The sequence below is a fragment of the Balaenoptera acutorostrata genome, chromosome 1 (genome assembly GCF_949987535.1).
Source record: "Balaenoptera acutorostrata chromosome 1, mBalAcu1.1, whole genome shotgun sequence".
Lineage (NCBI taxonomy): Eukaryota > Metazoa > Chordata > Mammalia > Artiodactyla > Balaenopteridae > Balaenoptera > Balaenoptera acutorostrata.
Genome location: NC_080064.1, coordinates 18738548 through 18757811, shown reverse-complemented (window position 1 = coordinate 18757811; position 19264 = coordinate 18738548). Strand labels below are relative to the sequence as shown.

Below are 19264 nucleotides of genomic sequence, written 5' to 3'. Positions count from 1 at the left end.
TTTCTAACGTACTATTATGGTAGGCAGGGTGCAAACCGTTCCAGGCTGACCGCAATTGGCGCTGTAATTCCTGTTTTAGTTTCAGGGCTCCCTTAAAGGTATTTTTTTTTTAAGTATCTATCTCATCTATCTTATCTATCTATCTAATCTAATCTATCTATGCCGGGTCTTCGTTGCTGCGTTCGGAATCTTTAGGTGCGGCATCGGACTTCTTAGTTGCAGCATGCATGCGGGATCTAGTTCCCCGACCAGGGATCGAACGCCGGGCCCCCTGCATTGGAAGCGCGGAGTGTTACCCACAGGACCGACAGGGAAGTTCCCTTTTGGCGGGTTTTTGAACTAGACTTTACAGAACGGCAGCCTCTGGGCGACCCCTACCCGTTCCCGTCCTTCGGCGCCGTCCCTCTTGCCTCTGTTCCAGGCAGCCATCTGCTTCATACCAGGGTTACTAAAAAGAAAGGGTTTGGCAGCTACGAAAACAGTGAAAAACCTGCGGGCGAGCGTGGAGCCGCGGTTTTCGGCCCCGCGCCTGGCTGTGGCTCCCGCCGCGGGACGGCTGCCGGGCGCCCCTGAGAAGCCCCATCTCCCGGGGCGCAGCGCCCGTTTCCCGTGGTCGGGACAAGCACTGGCGCCTGGGCTCGCGGGCCCGGCTGCAGGCCGTGCCTTCCTCTGCCCACCGCCCAGGCACCGGTCGGTACCTCCCTCTGCGGGATGTGCCGCGCATGCGTCCTGAAGACGCAGCTTCCGTGGTCTTCCCGGCGCCCCGTACTGCGGTCTCTCCGCTGACACGTCTCTTGGGGGCGTGGAGGAGGCGGGGCCAGGGCGGGCCGTCGGTTCTTAAAGGGACTGGGCGCGGAGCTCGGGAGGCGGCGCCGTTCGAGGCAGCGCGGTGTCCGTGGTGCGGAGCAGGTTCGGGAGGCGAATGGGGGGCCTGGGCGGGTTTGCGAGGGGCCGGGTGGTCCACCGGGCGCGAGGGAGAGTCTCGGGGGTCTGGGCTGCGTTCTGGGCAGAGTCCCGCCAGGGCGGACCCACCCTCGCTGCTCGCAGCTCCCGCTGCCTTGGCTGGGGTGGCCAGGGTTCATTCATTCCCGGCCGAGGCACCGCCCGAATCCCAGCCTGAGGCTCAAGTGCACTTGGTAGCTCATGGCCCTGGGCCCCCTCCCCTCCATTTTACGGACTGGGAAAACTGAGGAGGCGACAGCTGACGGAGGCCACTCTGCGAGTCGGAGGAAGGCCGGCCTCACCAGCCTTCCTGCCTCCCATGGCTCCTCCGCCGCCACTTTCCGGGGGCCCGCACAGTGCGTGGAGCTCGGTGGGACGGGGGCGGGGGCGGCTTCTGCGTCAGGAGCAGAGTCCAGCGGGAAACAGTGGGGGCAGGGGGCGAACTGCTTGGGGCGAGGGGCGGGACTTTGAGCCTGGAGATCCAGATTCTAGCCCGGCCAGCACTAGCTTTGTGACTTAAGGCAATTACTTCACCTCTCTGACCTTAGTATCCTTTTTTGTAAAATGCCAGTAGTAACACCTGCCTCATCAGGATGTTGGGGGAATTCAGGAAAATAATGCAAAAGTGCCCAATACAGAGCCTGGCACGCAGCGGGCGTTCAGTCAGGTGGGTCGGAGCTGGATGAGCCCAGAAGAGGATTGACGCAGCTCGGAGGAAGGCGGCTGCGGGCCAGGCCGCCCGGAATGAAAGACCTCAGTGTCTGAGTTTCCTCCCCCGCCCCCCTCCTCCGCTCCACCGTCTCTGCCCGTAGAGTTTGTTCAGGGCGGTGGTGCACACCTGGCAGTGGAGCCTGGAGCCAAGGCCACGTCTACACTACCCTGTTCAGTGCCCCCTAGAATTAGGCGAGATCCTTAGCTCCAAGCGGGGAGTGGCATCCGCACAGGCGGAACCAGCCTGGCTGACCTGGGGTGGGGCCCACTCCAGGAGTGCAGTGCCGTAACCCCAGAGCTGGGCTCAGCCTGCCTGGCAAAAGACCCCACCTTGAGGCCATCTGCTATATTTCCTGCCTCCTCCCAGTTGACCTCTGTGGGAGGGAGTCAGGGGGCTGCTTACCCCAGGAGGTATTAGTCACTGAACCAAGGAGCCAGTTTATACCTAGTGATGGCAGAGGGACTGGGAAGGTCTGAGTCTGAGCAGACAGAACCCCTTCCTGGGCTCTTGGAGTCCCAATGCTGCTGCCTTGTTTCCTTCTGTCCAGAACTGTCCAGTCCCCAGACACCTCGGGGAAGGCAGCGTGGAGCCTAGGGTTCCATCTTCCCAACCCCCGGTCAGTTATGGCGCTTGTGCCTCAGTCGTCTCCCCACCTGTACCATGTGGCAGGCCTTTAAAATCACCTCATCTGACCCTCACACTACCACGTGATAGTTGTACAGTTATAAACTCCATGGTATAGAGTTGGAAACTAAGGCCAAGAGAGAAGTGGTCTCCAAGGCCTAAGGCCAGAAAGTGATGGTATCCAGTCTTGGACCAGGGCTGACTCCAGACCCACCCTATTACCTAGGACGCACCACTGCCTCCCTGACGCCAGAGTCCAGATCGAAGGAGGCCCTGAGCAGGCAGCCTTGGCCACCTCTGAGTCTCTGTCCTGGGCCAGGCGCGATGGCAGAGAAGGTGCTGGTAACGGGTGGGGCTGGCTACATCGGCAGCCACACCGTGCTGGAGCTGCTGGAGGCGGGCTATGCGCCCGTGGTCGTCGACAACTTCCATAACGCCATTCGTGGTGAGCAGGCGGAGGGGGGCTGGTGCTCCCAGGGGGATGGAAGGGAAACCCTGCGTTCTACCCCCGCCTCCAAGAGATGTGGGTCTGGCCAGTCCCTTGGGAACCCAGCACCCCATCTCCTCTGACTTTGATGGCCTCTATGTGCCCAACCAGGAGGGGGCTCCACGCCTGAGAGCTTGCGGCGGGTTCAGGAGCTGACAGGCCACTCTGTGGAGTTTGAGGAGATGGACATCTTGGACCAGGCAGCCCTACAGCGTCTTTTTAAGAAGGTGGGTGCTTGGCAGGCAGACAGGGGGCATAGCCAAGGGCCAGGCCTGTAAGCAACCTCTGACCCCAGCTTTGCAACCCTGCAGCACAGCTTCACAGCGGTCATCCACTTTGCTGGGCTCAAGGCTGTGGGCGAGTCGGTGCAGAAGCCTCTGGATTATTACAGAGTTAACCTGACAGGAACCATCCAGCTTCTGGAGGTGAGGCATGAGGCGAGGACACAGACACTGTGAGGGCCCCTAGCCGGGTACGCACTGCCAAACACAGTGGCAGAGCCCAAGCTGTGTCATCTTCGACAGGTCTTTGCCTCTCAGCCTCAGTCTCCCCTTCTGTACATGGGAGCCCATTGCTCAGCCCCACCCACCTGGGAGGTGTAAGGGGGCGGGAGTAACGTGTGAGGCAGAGGCCACTGACGCCTCCCCTCCACGGGCAGATCATGAGGGCCCACGGGGTGAAGAACCTGGTGTTCAGCAGCTCGGCCACCGTGTATGGGAACCCCCAGTACCTGCCCCTGGATGAGGCTCACCCCACAGGTGGCTGTACCAACCCCTACGGCAAGTCCAAGTTCTTCATCGAGGAAATGATCCGGGACCTGTGCCAGGCAGACAAGGTGAGGGCCCCCTTTGACTCAGCCGTGGCTCCGCTCACGGACCCCTCACAGCCCACGCCCGCGAGCCTGAGGATGGGATCCGGATCAGCCTCCACCGAGGAGGAGGCTGGGGTTCAGGAAGCAGCAGTGACTTGCACGAGGTCACACAGCACTTGCAGGGAGGGCCCGATACCCTGCTCCTTTCTAGGGATAGAGAACCGGCAGGGTGGGCTCTGGATTCAGCTGGGACACACAGCCTGCACCCCCAACTCCCATCGTCTGACCTGCGTCCCACAGGCCTGGAATGCAGTGCTGCTGCGATATTTCAACCCCATAGGCGCCCACGCCTCGGGCTGCATCGGCGAGGATCCCCAGGGCATCCCCAATAACCTCATGCCCTATGTCTCCCAGGTAAAGGAGAAGGGAAAGGAAGGGGGTGGCCCTAGGCTTGAGGGCTACAGCTGGTGCCGAGGTCCTGGGAAAAGCTAACCTGACCTCCACCCCAGGTGGCGATTGGACGACGGGAGGCACTGAATGTCTTTGGCAATGACTATGACACAGAGGATGGCACAGGTGAGCCCAGGACCAGGAGGAGCCAGGAGTGGGAGCCGGGAGGGAGACTGAGGCGGGGCAGAGACTGTACTGAACCCAACACCCAACCACCTCCTCCTCTGCAGGCGTCCGGGATTACATCCACGTCGTGGATCTGGCCAAGGGCCACATCGCGGCCCTGAGGAAGCTGAAGGAGCAGTGTGGCTGCCGGGTAGGAGGAGAAGGGAGGGAGGGGAAGGAGACGGAGGCCTGGACCAATGGGGCCCAGAGGGGTAGTAAGTCCAGCCCCCGGCACAGTCCCTGTTCTCCTCTCCGGACAGATCTACAACCTGGGCACAGGCACGGGCTATTCGGTGTTACAGATGGTCATGGCCATGGAGAAGGCCTCGGGGAAGAAGGTAGGCTGGCAGCCCACCCTGACCCACCCCCAGCCCCTCCCACTAACCTACATGACGGGCATCCCAGCACCGCCCTGTCTCCTCAAGCCTGCCTTAGGACTTGATGCCTGAGAGCGAGACCCTGCTCTGGACCTCCATTTCTTGAGGGCCTGGTCAGCAACTTGGCGGGTAAGGCCAGGGCCAGCTCAGCTAAGCTACAGCCGTCCGCTCTCTTGCAGATCCCGTACAAGGTGGTGGCCCGGCGGGAAGGCGATGTGGCTGCGTGTTATGCCAACCCCAGCCTGGCCCTCAAGGAGCTGGGCTGGTCAGCAGCCTTGGGGCTGGATAGGATGTGTGAGTGCTAGCCCAACCCCTGACCCTGGGTGCTGGCCTGGCCCCTGGGAGAGAGTCAGGGGCTAGGAAAAGGGCGCCAGGGGTCTGGGCCTGCCCACTCCAGGCTGTCCGAGGTGGTGCGGGCCCTGCACTCCAGTGTGGACCCTGAGCACAGACCTTGCCCCATCACAGGCGAAGATCTATGGCGCTGGCAGAAGCAGAATCCTTCAGGCTTTGGCGCGCAGGCCTGAGACCCTCACCTACCAGGGACCAGGAAAGGAAGAGAAACAGCTGCCTGCTCTCCAGCCTCTGGCAGGAACCCAGGGGCCTCAGAGCCTCCCCTACCTCAGACCCCAACTGTGCCCACTCAGCCCACCAGGCATGAGGCCAAGGGCACCACTGACCAGGTATCAGGGGTCTCTATTCCACAGGGTCCAGGAACCCAGGAGGGCCACCAAGAAAGAGCAAGTGGGGCGAAGCAGGGCCCTGAGACACACAGAACGCCCTCCCTCCCAGGGACTAATTTATACTGCTACGAAGGAGCTTCCCAAAGTATTTAAAATAAAGTTTTCTTACACTGGAGCAGATTCTTGCACATGATCACACTGTACCCCTTGGATTGAATCATCCAGGCCTAAGAGTTGAAGCAATTTCTTTAATTTTATCGGAATCCAGACACAACAAGAAAAACACCCAAAACTACATGGAGACAGAAGACGAGACATGACTCCTCCCCACCTCCCCCCGGCCCTAGAGTGGGGACAACGTGGGGTGAGGCAGCTGGGGGAGACCTTGAGCCTCAGTCCAGCCCTGCAGGCTCCAGGCCCGCGGGGGCAGAGGGTAATGGGGAGGCAGGGCCCAGCCCCCAAGTCAGAATGGCTGAGGGGAGGCCCCCTCGAAGGACTCCGCCCCGTCACCCACACTCCTGCGCAGGGGCAGGGAGCCCACAGCAGCAAGGGGGCCCGGGCCACGGACACATTCATGATTGAGAAGCAGCTGGAGTGGAGGCAGGAGAGACACGATTATCTGGGCAGAATCAGCTGGCGGGAGAGGGTGGGAGGTGGGGCCTGGGAGGGCCCCAGGGGCCAAACCCTGAGGTCACAGGAGGGGCCCAAAGTGGGGCTAGTGAGTGAGGTCCTGAGTGAGTGGGTCAGCGGCTGGGCCCCTTTCTCCCGCTGCCTACAGCCCCTCCAATACTGCTGCCAGGGGGGCCCCCCCTCCAGGGAAATGGGATAAGAAAGCAGCCCACCCCCTGCGGCAGACAGCCAGGTGGCTGAAGCCAGGAAGGGAGGCCCGGCCAGGCCTTGGCCTGCCTGCCCCAGAGGCCTGTGGGAAGAGGAAGGGTCCAGGAGGGTGAGAAAGGGGCTCGACCGGCTCAGATCCAAGATGGTGCCGCGCGTGCCAAGTCCCCCATGAGCTGGGGGACCGCGCTGGGGGCCAGGAACTGTAGTTACACAGGAGGCAGCAGCTTCTCAAGAAACTCCTTCACAGCTGCCATCTCCTGGGGGGGAGGGGGGGTATTGTGAGAGGCTCCTGGCCGGAGGGAGGAAGGAGAAGGGCGGGAGTGGGAAGTAGCCCCTCAGCACTGACCTGAGGACAGGAGCTGTGCATGACACCGGGATAAGTCTTGAACTGGACCCTGGCAGGTGTAACAACAGACCGGAGCTTCTCGGCTGTCAGGGCCCCAAACCGTACAGGAACCATGGGGTCCAGCTCCCCGTGACACTGAAGGATGGTCAGGTCCTTGGCACTGCCGTTGGCTGCCTGTGGGCCAGACGGGACTCAGAGAGCAAAGCCAGTGCTTGGGCACAATCCCCCAGCCTCAAGGAGACAGAGGGCAGGAGCGGGGTCGTGGAGACACTCACCTGGGGGAAGGCCCGGTGCAGAGGCAGCCAACAGCTCAATGCCACAATGCCAGCCAGAGGGTGGGGGCAGGTGAGGGCTGTGTAGAGGGACAGGGCTCCACCCTGGAGGAAGGAGAGAATGAGGGGTCATGAGGGCACAGCTCAGCTCCCACCACCCACCCGCCTCTCTCCCCCCTCACCTGTGAAAAGCCTCCCAGGACGATCCGATTGGCAGGGATCCCATTCTTCATCTCATGCTCAATCAAGGCCTTGACTGGGGGGAGGGGGCATGACTGGGTGGAGGGAAAGCTGCCAGAGGGACCCAAGGAAGGGAGCCAAACAGAGGTATTGCCAGGCACTTTCCTGGGCGGGCAGAGGGGGAGAGGGAGGATGCCGAGGAGGGGCTGGGGCCTTACTGTTCTCTGCTGCCTTCTTAATGCCAGCCTCGTCCTCTGGGGCATCTGGACTCAGCCCCATCAGGTCAAACCTGGAGAAGCAGAGGCATTGGCAGCTACTGGGAGACCTGGGCTGGCCCCAGGCAGCTCCCTCAAGCTCCTATTCCCCCTCCCCAAACTCACCAGGAGGGCATCACCATCTTCATGTTGAGTGTCACAGGGATCCGAGGCCTGGGGAGGGACAGCAAGAAGGGCCATCATGCTCAGGAGGGATGAGGAAGCCACAGCAGAGAGCCCAGGTGGGGGCAGGGCAACCCCTGGGGAACCCTCCCAGCAGGCAGGGCCTGTGTTTAAGGTGTTGCCAGGCAACCTGCCACGTGGGGCTGGAGGCTGTGGCTGGGGCATCAGCAGTAGCGATGGAGAAGCACAGCCCAGCACTCGGTGTGACGGGGTTCCAGCTCAGTCGGTGAGTACTTGGGGAAGGGGTACAGGGGGTCCTGGTTCTAGGAGTCTCAGGTCTAGGAGGCCTTGGGGCTGGGGCTGGACCCTATTCCTGAGGGTTCCACAGGAATGATGAAGGCTGAAAATGGCACTTGTGACTGCTCTGGGCCCCAGGCCCCAGGATGCAGCCGGCAGGAGAGAACAGGCCTGGGACCACAGGACCACCCCCCATCCTCAGCCCCTCCCTTGCTGGGGTGGCACTCACGCATGGGGACAGATGTACTTGACGTGAGGGAGCCGGATAGTGGAGAGGGCGTCAGCCCAGCTGTGCCTGTAGGAGGGAAGAGAGAAAAGGCACCAATGTGGAGAGGGAGGAAGGGAGGGCGCAGGCCTCTCCAGTCCTGCCCACTGGGCCCTCCCCCACTTCCCCAGGAACACCCCCTCCCCAGCTCACTCACCCTGTGTCTCCAAGGCCATGTAAAAAAATAACCTGGAAAAGGATCAGAGATGGGGAAGAGGGCAGTCACCGTCCTGCTATCACTCTCGCTCTGTCCAACTTCTGGCCACCCCTCCCTCACCCCCAAGGACCTGGAGGGAAACTGAGGTGGCAGTCAGGCGACTAAGCCCCTGCCTCCCGGCTGCAGGCTGCTCGCCCTCTTCTCACTGCCACCTCTGTTTTCCCCACGCCCCCTCCAGCCAGTTCCCCAGCCGGCCCCCTGGGGGCTGCGTGGGTAGCAGAAGACCCTTACCGCAGCTGTTTCCCGCTCAGCTCCAGACACAGTGGCAGCATCGGTGAGCAGGGGCACAGACATGGTGTTACCACACATACACTGCAGGGCTCCACGGCTGGGGCCTGTGCACATTCGGGGCAGCGGTCAAGAGCAAGGCCAGGAAGGGGAGAGAATCCTGACACAGGAGCAGAGCCTCAAACCCAGGGTGTAACCGGGCCATCAGCCCTCCACCACACCCCAGGTTCTATCCTGGGCACAAAGAAAAGCCAGGCAAGAAGTCCTGGGCCCGATCAAGCGGGCAGGAAGTTTGCCTTCACTCCCGGGCTGAAAAGCAGGGGCGGCCACCCTAGTGGCCCTGCTTCTGGCCCCCACACAGCCTGAGGTTGCTGGAGGTGGGCAGAGGCAGGGCTCTGGGGCCGTGGGGCAGGGGAGCCAGGGCATCCCCTGCTGCCTTCTCCCCACCTAACACTCGTTGGCAGGTAACTGCCTCCTCTCCCTGCTCTCCAATCATCCCCCTTCTCTAGAGCCCTTGTGTCCCCTCCTCCCCACAACTCCCAGCCCTACTGGGAAATGAAGGGAAGGAAAACTGCCGGGAAATATGCTTCCAGCCCCTACCCTCAACCCCACACACATTTTCTCCAACTTCCCTGCCATCCAGCCCCCGTCAGCCTTCTGGCTCAGCCCTTCTCAGAGCCCCTGGGAGCTGCCCATGTCCCCAGAAGGCACACAAACTCCGATCCACCACCCACCTCCTAAACAGTGCCCCCCGCCCCCCCTGTATGAGGCCACCTGCGGCTGCCCACTGACTCCAAATAGGTCCCTCAGCTCGACCATGCTCTCTCTGGGACTCCCAAACACACAAAAGAATGTCAAGCTGGCTGGCTCCTCCCGTCCTTAGCATCCTCCAAACTCCCCGGCAGCTTCTGCTACCCGCCCCTAAGTGCCGACCCTTCCGAGCAGCGCCCACCCCTCCCACCCCACCAACTGGCTTCCCCCTCCCCTCTCCCCCGAGCGCCCCTCCGCACAGTGGGATCCCTCACCTCTGACCCTGGGGTTCCTCTTCCCACACAGGAATGCACCTTTTGTCCTAAGCTGAGATTCCCTTCCTTCCCCACTGAGCGACTTCCACCCCTCACCCCAGGCCCCTCCTCTCAGAGTGGTGCCTTCCCCCCTGACCTGGGGTCTTCCTCGCCACAGTAAAAACTCCCACCCTGACCCATGGTCTCCCACTCCCCACAATGGGAACTTCTGTTCTGACCAAGGGTCGCCCTCCCCACAGTGACAATTTCTATCCTGACGCCGGACCCGCTTCTGCCCACAAAGGGGCGTTCTACCTTTGACCCTGGAGAGCCCCCGCCCCACAATGGGATCCTCCACTTCCGACCCTGAAGTCCCTCTCATCACACCGGGACCGCACCTTCCTCCCCCTCTCTACCCGCAAAGTCCCCCAGACCGGCCAGCGCCTCCTCGCACCTCACTCCCCACCCCCATCCCTCACAACTGCGGTTGCCCCTCCCCACTCGCCAGGACCCTCGCGGTGGGCCGATGCCCCGCCAGTGCCCTCCCCGGGCCTGCTGGCCCCGGACCACGGTACCTCCACTCCTGGGGGTTTCGAGACCTCTCGGGCGATTCTCCTCTCTCTCCCGCACAGACACTCACTCTTCCCCCTCTACCGCCCCCGCCGGAACTTCCGTTCGAGTCCCGGGAACCCAGCCATCGCGCTGCCGGAAGTAGCCTGGCCAGCGGTACGGAACCCGGAAGTGGGCGTCGGGGTTTCTTCAGATAGGAGCTGCCATGTTGGGTACGGTGGGGCCACTCCCCATAACCAAGCCACGGAATCTCCGGCCGCATCTAGACAGTGCGTCCGTGGCTCCCACTTGCTACCACCACCCGTGCGCCTCCTGGAGGAAACCTGTCCTGAAGGAGAGGCATTCCTCACACTAGCAGAGTTTCCCACCTTCCCATCCATTACGGTCTTGGGTATCCACCACTGGCCCTCACGTCCTGTGCCAGGGTCATGGATAAAGTCATACACTCAGCTGAAGAGACACTTTGAGACCATCTAGTCTTCCAATCTTATTTTAAAGATGAGGAAACTGAGGCTCAGGGGAGGGAAGTAAACAGCAACCTCAGGATTACACTGTAACGCTGCCTCTGCACCTGCTTCCTGAGCTGAAAAACGGTGACCATAACCACCCAGCTTACTTCACAGCTTTGCTGTTCGGCTCAAATGAGGCCGTGTGGACATGCTCTGTACGGTGTAAAATCACAGTGTGAGGACATAATGACTCTAAAAAGGACCCTGGGAGAAAAGAACACTGGCATCAGCAGTGTCCGAGACAACTGGTCAGGAATCGGAAGTGTTGTCTTAGCTCTGCCCACAGCAAGCAATACCACACAGACAGTGCACAAAATACCGCCATCAGCGCGCTCCAGTTGTTAACAAAGAGGGTTTCATTTGGTCACCGAGTCACCCTTTGCTCCTTGTGGCATCGGTAAAGTGGAATGGGGCTCAGGGTCCACATAAAGGCCGGAAGGGGAGGCAAACTGGGTTGCAGGACCATGTCCCTGACAGAACCTGTGGGCATCTGCACACAGGAAATGAGTCATCCCTCAGCAGCTTAGGACTCGTTTGCCCAGCTTAATGTACACTGGTTTTTTTTGAACTGAAAGAAAACAGTATATCTGGAAGCTCAACAAAGCACTTTTTCCCAGGTTAGGAGGCAGTTTGGTCTTAAGTGCTCAGCAGGTCACAGAACAGGAAAACTTTGGGTCCAGAGGACCACAGCAGGCCAAGGATCCAGGGGTGGAAAGGGGGGTGAATGGATGAGGACAACACAGTTGCTCCCACTCCCAGAATCCCTGCTGGGTCTGCTTGTGGAAGAATAAACAATTCCTCCTGCACCCCAATCACCTAAGACACTGTGGCACTTTGAGCAAATTCTTCAGAGTGAAGCTCAAATTCAGAGGCCTTGTCTCAGAGGCTACCTGTGATTAGTGCTAGTGGGATTAGTGGTTAGTCTGCTCTAACACTTCTAACTTTATTTTCCCCCTACTCCAAATTAAAACATAGCCCTTCTTTATCTCCAAATGACCCAAATGAAATAAAGAGGCTGTGGCGGAGGAGTGAGTAGGACCCTTAGTGCATCGAGAATTGTATTTGCATTCTGGTTGATTTCAGGCTGCATTTTTAGAAATTCTGAGGCTCGGGCAAGGCTTGGTGGTGGCAAGCTTTCCCCAGGATAAGCTGGAGAAACAGGCTAGCAACGGTGTGGGCCAATCTCTCAGAGGCATTCTCTCAAGAGGATTAAATTCAACACTAATTTCCATTATCAAGTGTTTCTATTTTCTGCAAAGGAGAGAATAGTGACCACTTCAAATCTCCTCTTTTAAGATACTTAAATTCTGTCCAATTGCCGTACTGACTTTCAAAACTTAAGTCCAAATTCTTGGGTCTACCTTCAGACCTTACGTGCTGCTCACTTCACTTTCCTCACCATCATTTCTTCCGAGGAGCTCCAGAATCTGTTCTCCCTTGTTTTTGTAAACATCACCTCACAACTTACTTCCTTACCTGAGAAATGGAATATAAGGTTTTTAACCTCACCTTCTTCTTTACAAAATGTGGGTGGGTGGGTGTAGGAGCGTTTTTAGCCTACTGTACAGAATTAAACCTGACCTTTCCTGGAGATACTGATCTACTGTCGATTTAATTGTGGCACTTATCATCTACCTAGTCCAAAACAACAACAACAGATTTCAAAGTTTCATACAGTTCTCAGTAAAGGTTTCATAAGTACTACCAAGAACTCAAAAGAATATACAAACATTAAGTCTGGCAAGGATTTATTAGGAAGCTTATTAGTCACAGTGAATAAAAAGCCATGAACAGAAGAACTGAGATCTCCAAATTCTGCCACCGGGCTTACAACACTAGTTAGAAGCTAATAAATATTAAGGATGTCCCAAGAGGAATCTTATCTAAGTCCCAATCTTACCCCGACCAGGATACCCACAAACACAGAAACGATGGCCATGCTCTCCTCAGACTGCTTACCTGGTTAGCAGGAAAAAAGAACTTCTTCTCAAGCTATTAAGCATTATCAGGAGATTCTTGTTCTTCTAACTATAACCATGGGACACTAGTGCACGACAGACAACTCCAAGCTGGGCAACTTGACAAGAATGTTGAAAGATGACAGGGAGAAGGAGCAAGCAGGCACAAGTATTTCTAGTTGGAGACCCTCCTGATGGTTAACACGAACACAATGCTGAGGCTTCAGAAAGTTTACTGCAGCCCAGGAAGAGTCTCCATTTTAAAAAAAACAAGTCACACAAAAATCCTGCCACAAAGCAACAAGACACTTGGGATCCCATGGCCACATTAACTGGGAAGGCAGGCATTATCCATGACTGCCAGGTGCTGACCACCCCAAGACCCAACTTCTGCAGGGCCCCAGAGAACCACGATTGTCCCTCGGCACCCACACGACCCTTCCCGGGGGTGTGGTGTCTTCCGTAGGTCAGGTTTCTGCAGCAAGCCCCAAAGACAAAGCTTGGCAGAGGCTGTGGCAGCCAACTCTCTCTGGAGCCCCATCTCTCTGTGTCTTTCCCAACAGTATGTCGTATATCTTCACTGACACAATGCCTCTGTGGGAGCCTTGGCCAGCCCTTAGGAAATAAAGTGTGTCTGTGGGGTAACCTGATGGACCCTGTGGTCAGCTGGGTTGGCCGATGCTTCATAATTGCAGATGGTCACCTCATGTCGGCGAAGCTGCAAGAAAATTGAGAGGCTGGGTCAGCTGGCCATTGCCCAGACCACACAACGGAGTGGTCCTTATTCAGGTTCATTTCTAGAAGTCATCATCTAATCTCTTCCCCGTTCTGATACTTTTTATCCTGAGAAGCCTGGGTAAGAGCGAATCAATGATTCACCCCATCACTTAGAAGAGTCATTCCTCCACTATAATGGAGGCACCATGAGAAGAAGACCTTGTCTATCTTGTTTATCACCCTATCCCTGGTGCCCAGAACAAGAAAGGTTACCAACAATGTTAAATGAAGGAAAGAATTTTAAGGTGAAAAACTGCATTGATATCAACTGTATTATTTCAACCCCCTTAAAATTCCTATAGCCTGTCAAATGAGACGGACAGTTTACAGTGATGAAACCAAGAAAAACTAGACTGGGAGAAACCAATGTCTCACTTGCTCTTTTTCCTTTCCTTCAAGCTCCTACTACCACAGCATGCAGATATACAAACATATGTACACATATTAGAGGGGCAATAATACTTCCAACCCCATCTTACCTCAGTCCATTCTCCTCTCAGGCCAATATAAAAGACCTTTGTGGTATCGGCTCCAAAGTTTTTTGAAATATGAATTGAGAGATGATAGACATTTGAAAAACGAGAAATTCTAGAGGATGAAGGAGTAGAGAGAGAAGACAACAATAAGAGTTCAGTGAGAAGCTCACTACCATGTCAAAAAAGTCAATTCCAGCTCCATCTTGTGGTAAAACCCAGGCAAATGTCAGAGAACAATCTTGGGGTCTTACGTCTCATCCTTCTCCTTTGGGCAAGCAATGAATACAGTGAACATTTACTGAACATCTGCCAGATCTTGTCCAAGGCAATAGGGACAGAAAAATGAATCAACACTGCCCCTGCCCGCAAGGAACAGGAATGAGAAATGCTGTGCGACCACGCAGGGATCTGAAAGCAAGCTCAGTAGGAAAATGAGAGAGGTAAGGTGGTCACATGTAACTTGGCTGCTGTAAGCCCACTATGCAAAGAGGAATTCTGAAAACATCTTTCCTAAGACCATACTAGGAGCTCATTCAAATCTGTCAATTGCTTCCAGGTTAACAAGTCTGTGGCTTGCACTGAACCTCTGCCAAAATTTGACCAAGCCTAGGATCAGGCCTCTCCACTGTTTTAACTTGTTTCTGATGCTAAGGAAGCAGGAGATGGGCCAAAAACAACTGCAAGCCCACTAAATGCTAATGCACAGATGCTCACTGCAAATGAGGGAGCGCCTGCCATTCTCAGAAGCCAAAGAGTGGAAGAGAGGCCCAGTGCTTACTTTGTAGCATACTCTAGTTCTCCTGTAAGATCCCGGTTCAGACTAAAGGTCTGATCTGGCTCCCTGTCTGTATCATCAAAGCTCATCTGTGGAATGTTCTTGTACCTGAGAAAGGAAAGGGGAGAAAAATCAAGAAATGTGCATTATCACATTTTTCAGGTTCTCAGAACTTCCTACTGACTCCTCAACTGCCCTCGGTTCTATCAACAGGAGATCAAATTTTGGAAATGGCATTTTACTGGCATTTATACACAAATATCTTTAATCCAACAAGAGCTGAGAACTGCAACATAAGCCAATGGCATCTCTGAGTGGGTTAAGAGCGCATGAGTAGCAATACACAAAGCGATAGCTCAAACTGGGTCACATGCAGCAAATGCATGGAGAAAATAAGCAACTCAGCACATTCAGACCAAGCTGGGGATGTTAAATAAAACAGCTTACTCACGGGGAAAAAATACTTTGGCAGAAACATCTTAAACACAGTTAAGAGATAAGATCAGGTAACCCAAAGCTCAAGCATTTTTCTGTGTTCAAAATTACCCTATAGTATACAGAGTCATCTTACAAGTCTTAAAAAAATACAACTTGGGGATTTCCATTTTGAAGAAAGCACAAAAGGCCGCCGACTCACAATGGGCTTTGGAAAGTTAAGTAAAACTGCTAGTGAAGAAACAAATTTTCAAAGACGTATCTTAGAAACAGCAGTCTCCTCTGTAACTCACAAATTCTAAAGGACTGGGCCACACACACCTCCAATCTCTAGAGTGTCTTATTACCACACCCACATGGGAGGGGCCTAGATATTAGCTGCAGCAAAATGCAGGTAACACAGGAAAGCAAATGTTTGCTTCAAAGTGTTTCTAAGAATGATGCACAGAATAATAATAATAATAGTGAACATTTATAAGCAGCATTATGAGAGGCAGTATAGCACTGTGGTTAAAAGCAGTGTCTCTGGAGCCAGACTTCCTAGGTTTAAAGCCTGGTTCTGTCACTGACCAGCTGTGTAATTTTGGGCAAGTGATTTAATCTGTCTCTTAGTTCATCATCTGTAAAATGGGAATAGTGATAGTACATATCCCATACAGTTGATGTGGATATTAAATTGAATCAATTCTAAGAGACACACTTGTTAAAAAATTTTACTATGGAAAATTTCAAACATACATAAGAGTAAAGAGAAAAATATAATGAATCTCCATATACTTATTACTGAGCTTCAATAATCAAGATCATGCCAATTCTGCCTATCAACCCCATTTTGTTTCTGCCTGATATTCTGAAGCAATCTCAAACGTATCATTTCATTCACAAATATGTCCGTATATATCTCTACAAAGTAAGGTCTTCGTAAAAAAAAATATGATACCATTTTACAATGAACAACTTAACCATTAGCAATAATTCTTTAATATCATCTAACACCTAGTTTGTGTTCATATTTCACTGATTTAAGGTCTCAAGTTAACTTTTCTGAATGTATCAGTGACATGTCATAGTTGAACAGATACTGCTTTTTTCTTTATCAATGGTACATAAAATAATGGTGCATTTTATAATCAATGACATCTTAGATTTGATAAAGTGCAAAGTGCTTAGAACTGAGGGCTCTGTAAGTATTTGCACCTGCCTTTCCAAAACCAGGCACATACTATGGAATTCCCTGGCGGTCCAGTGGTTAGGACTCGGCTCTTTCACTGTTGAGGGCCCAGGTTCAATCCCTGTTCGGGGAACTAAGATTCCACAAGCTGCACAGCGCAGCCAACCCCCCCGGCAAAACCAAAAAACAAACGAACAAAATGGGACACATCCTACGTTCCAGATTTATTCTAAGCTCTTTACATGTTATAGCTCATTTCTTTCCACAATCTTAAGAGGTTCAGACTATTATTGCCATTTTACATATGAAAACGTTGGGATATAGAGAAGTAACGCCCAAAGTCATGCAGCTAGCAAGCGGTACAGCCAGAATTTGAACCCGAGTATTTACCCCAGAGCCCCCTCTTCACTACAACGCAACATGGATGTCTAGTCTTGTCCAATCAATCCATCTTGCAAGTAAACAAGTCCCAGAAAGAATCAACTCAAACATACTTTGTTTCCTTACAATGATTAAATATGTGGATTTGCTTTCAAATTCATGTTTCTAACATTCAAATAGTGTCCATTTCTTAAATCTCTCATTTAAATTGATCAATTTTTCAGAAGAACTTTTTATGTACAGTTCTTCTGATATTTGCTTCTCCAGCCCTCAGAAAGCAGTGTCCCCTCCTTCTAGAAAGGCTACGCTGGAATAAGGCAACTTGTCAGAAAGGGAGTACTAGCTCTAGTATCAACAGATTCCATGTTACAAGAGGTATATAGAACTTTGCTAACTAAAGGCCGTGTAAACTCAGATGGAGTGCTTCCATCTCAACAAAACACACAGAAAGATTGTCATTGTCTGAAACAGCAAGGGAAGATGTTGAAGCTAACCCCAAGGGTAGACTCCTTAAAGATCATTTGAGATCTGCAGCTGGGTTATTACGAAAACTGCAAAGTCATCAACAGTTGGCGTTTATAGGATGCTCTCTGAACGGTGCCAGAGCAAATACTTCGAAGAGAGACAAGCTGGTGGCCCTAAAGATACTTAATCTAAAAATGCCGTTAATTCAGGAAGAGATAAGTGTATTCCGATGCAGAACAAACATGAGGCTTTTTTTTAAGAGAGGGAGGGGATATTTAACCCAGTAAAAAGAAAAAGTTAGACTATTCTGGAATAAAGTGCTACCAGAGAAAAGAGAAAAAGGGATAGGAGCTTCTTGAGGGCCTAGACCCTTGCCACTTACAGTCTCATCTCAGAGGGGTGTGAGTCATCATCTTCTCCCATTATAATGATACCTTTGAGCTTGACATTGCCTGTAAATCTGCCAGAATGCAAAAAAGAGGGTTGTCAACCTGGGGTTCAATCTCTGCTGAGCTGTGTGACCCTGGGCAAGGCCCTTCCCCTTACTGGGCTTCAGTTTACTCATGTGTCAGACTTGTGCTAGATAATTTCTAAGATCCTGTCTGCCTCTGGCATTCTTTGGTTCTAAAAAATTTACCTTGACTTCTCAGTTACCTTTTAACAAATACATCTTTTTTGCACCAAGAAAGCTACTCACACCCACCTCAGTAATTTACCCCATTTCCAGAAACAGAGGTGTCCTCTTGACACAACCATGGAATGAATCCTGATAAGGCAACTGGGTACAGCCTCTTTAGCCTGAGGCAAGCACCAAAGAAATACTTACGGAATATTAAACAGAAGCTCTTCATCTGCATCACTTTCAACAAACTGGAGGAGAGAGGGAGGAGAGAGGAGAAAGCAACAAATATTTGCTGAGCGCCTACGATTTTAGGCATCTTCCACCCTGCTTTACAGCTGGAGTGCAATGCAGATAGTCAACCGCCCTCAGTTTTCCAGCACTTATTAACTTCCAGGACCGACTAGCCTCCTGAAATTGTGTGCAGAGATCTGTGCCTATGCGGTCCACAGCTTTCAAATGGCTCTACGCCCCACAATGGTAAATACTCTAGATAGGATAACGTGCTTCATCTCCCGAGGCTGGTCTTCGGTCTTCATCAGGTGATAAGTGAAATCAGGCAGCCACTGGGACCAGTGGTCAAACGGTAGGGAAAACGCCCTGATGGGTCATCCTCCCTCACTACCCCCCGCAGCCCTGGAACTGAACGTTGGCCGTGTAAAGCAAAGAGCCCCTTCCCGTCTCTGGGCCTCAGCTCCTCTACCTATAAAACGGGGAGATTCGACTCTGTTCGCCTCTCACAGGGCTGGCAGGAGACGGGCACGGGAAAGCGCTTGACAATCGGGCCGTGGTTATTTTTAACTTCAGAGATGAGGCTGACAGAGCAGACGGGCGGCCTGAGGCCCCGCGCGAGTCCCCGCCCGCCCGCCCAGGCCCCGGAAGGCCCACCTTGGAGCGGTCGGTCCGCTCCTCCCACGGCTTGAAGACGCCGCGGCCGCTGCCCTCGCGGCTCTCGTTGAGACACTGCAGCCGCTCCAAGTCGATGCGCAGGTACAGGCCGTAGGCCAGGCCGCGCTGCTCGGGCGGCTCCTCACGTTCGGCGGCGCAGCGGCAGCCGCCCCCGCCGTGACTGTGGCCATGCGACATGGCGACGCCGCCTCCCGCGCGTTCCCGTGCTCTGCCGCCGCCGCCGCCGCCCGCGACTTGCTCGTTTCGCTCCGGCCGCCAAGCGCGCCGCGACCGCCGCGTCGTAAAAGGCGCCCCTGTGCGGCGCAAGCGCGTGAGGAGAAGAGGGCGGGGCTCGGAGAGGGTAGACTTTTGCTAAGGCGCTTCCAGGGGCCGGGAAATTAGGGTTGACTCTTTCAGTCCCGGAGACGGTTGCTATTGCAGTCCCAGCTTCACAGATGTGGAAACTGAAAAGCAGAGATCAAGCTGGTGTTCCGAGTAAATGGTGGGGCTGGGTTTCGAATCCTCCTCCTCCTTAGGCTAAAGTCTGTTTTCTTTTCGTTTACCACCAACGTTTTTTGGGAGCTGGTGGCGCAGTGATAAGGCCCTGAAGAGTAGGGAGCACAACGTTATCACTGCTGCACATATGCATGCTTAGGCGCTTAGAGCTCACAAACCCACGTTCATAACCACTTTCTTCACAGTGGGCTTAGTGGTCGAGACCACAGGCTTTATGGACAGCTGAATCTGGAGACAAGTCCTGGGTCTGTTATTGACTGTGTGACACCCTGAATAAGTCATGTTCCCCATCCTGAGACTTTTTGTTCCTCGTCTGTAAAGTGGGAATGGTAATATCTGTTTCATAGGATCTCAGTGAGTATTAAATGAAATAATGCTCTTCAAAAACTCAGCATTGTGGCTGGCACATGGTAAGAATTCAATAGTTGAGTCAGATCTTGGTTGAAATCCAAG

At 54.1% G+C, this 19264-nt stretch overlaps 3 protein-coding genes across 5 annotated transcripts; 1 reads left to right on the top strand and 2 right to left on the bottom strand.

Annotated features, from left to right (window-relative positions):
* The first annotated feature begins 798 nt into the window (after positions 1-798).
* GALE (UDP-galactose-4-epimerase) lies at positions 799-5423 on the top strand. 2 transcript variants are annotated; one of them, XM_007175111.2, is made up of 11 exons: positions 799-909; positions 2505-2723; positions 2877-2992; positions 3077-3190; positions 3424-3600; positions 3877-3990; positions 4086-4152; positions 4257-4342; positions 4452-4529; positions 4748-4862; positions 5034-5423. In XM_007175111.2, the coding sequence occupies exons 2-11, from the start codon at positions 2603-2605 to the stop codon at positions 5090-5092; spliced, it is 1047 nt and encodes a 348-aa protein (XP_007175173.1). In that variant the 5' UTR covers positions 799-909; positions 2505-2602; the 3' UTR covers positions 5093-5423. The 2 variants fall into 2 exon arrangements, with proteins under 2 accessions (XP_007175173.1, XP_007175174.1); XM_007175112.2 differs by having other exon boundaries at positions 850-898.
* Positions 5424-5475: 52 nt separating this feature from the next.
* On the bottom strand, positions 5476-11963 carry LYPLA2 (lysophospholipase 2). Of its 2 annotated transcripts, none has more exons than XM_007175109.2 (10): positions 9847-11963; positions 8271-8427; positions 7980-8011; positions 7787-7852; positions 7264-7311; positions 7102-7172; positions 6886-6959; positions 6707-6808; positions 6432-6605; positions 5476-6342 (listed from the first exon to the last, which is right to left on the bottom strand). In XM_007175109.2, the coding sequence occupies exons 2-10, from the start codon at positions 8382-8384 to the stop codon at positions 6292-6294; spliced, it is 732 nt and encodes a 243-aa protein (XP_007175171.1). In that variant the 5' UTR covers positions 8385-8427; positions 9847-11963; the 3' UTR covers positions 5476-6291. The 2 variants fall into 2 exon arrangements, with proteins under 2 accessions (XP_007175171.1, XP_007175172.1); XM_007175110.2 differs by having other exon boundaries at positions 8271-8374.
* A 118-nt stretch (positions 11964-12081) lies between these two features.
* PITHD1 (PITH domain containing 1) lies at positions 12082-18610 on the bottom strand. The gene is made up of 6 exons (XM_057541043.1): positions 18296-18610; positions 17615-17658; positions 17171-17248; positions 14340-14444; positions 13565-13673; positions 12082-13026 (listed from the first exon to the last, which is right to left on the bottom strand). The coding sequence occupies exons 1-6, from the start codon at positions 18491-18493 to the stop codon at positions 12925-12927; spliced, it is 636 nt and encodes a 211-aa protein (XP_057397026.1). The 5' UTR covers positions 18494-18610; the 3' UTR covers positions 12082-12924.
* Positions 18611-19264: the final 654 nt, after the last annotated feature.

Bases quoted from the DNA above. Each gene is read 5' to 3' on its own strand.
- PITHD1 (XM_057541043.1), bottom strand. From the start codon at position 18,493: ATGTCGCATGGCCACAGTCACGGCGGGGGCGGCTGCCGCTGCGCCGCC. The intron at 13,674-14,339 runs GTAAGCACTGGG...TTCATCCTCTAG, and splicing joins GAACTAGAGTATGCTACAAA to AATTTCTCGTTTTTCAAATG. The intron at 13,027-13,564 runs GTAAGATGGGGT...ATTTTCTTGCAG, and splicing joins TGAGAGGAGAATGGACTGAG to CTTCGCCGACATGAGGTGAC.
- GALE (XM_007175111.2), top strand. From the start codon at position 2,603: ATGGCAGAGAAGGTGCTGGTAACGGGTGGGGCTGGCTACATCGGCAGC. The intron at 3,191-3,423 runs GTGAGGCATGAG...CTCCACGGGCAG, and splicing joins GAACCATCCAGCTTCTGGAG to ATCATGAGGGCCCACGGGGT. The intron at 4,343-4,451 runs GTAGGAGGAGAA...CTCTCCGGACAG, and splicing joins AGGAGCAGTGTGGCTGCCGG to ATCTACAACCTGGGCACAGG.
- LYPLA2 (XM_007175109.2), bottom strand. From the start codon at position 8,384: ATGTGCACAGGCCCCAGCCGTGGAGCCCTGCAGTGTATGTGTGGTAAC. The intron at 7,312-7,786 runs GTGAGTGCCACC...GTCCCTCCCCAG, and splicing joins AAGTACATCTGTCCCCATGC to GCCTCGGATCCCTGTGACAC. The intron at 7,173-7,263 runs GTGAGTTTGGGG...CTGCTTCTCCAG, and splicing joins AAGATGGTGATGCCCTCCTG to GTTTGACCTGATGGGGCTGA.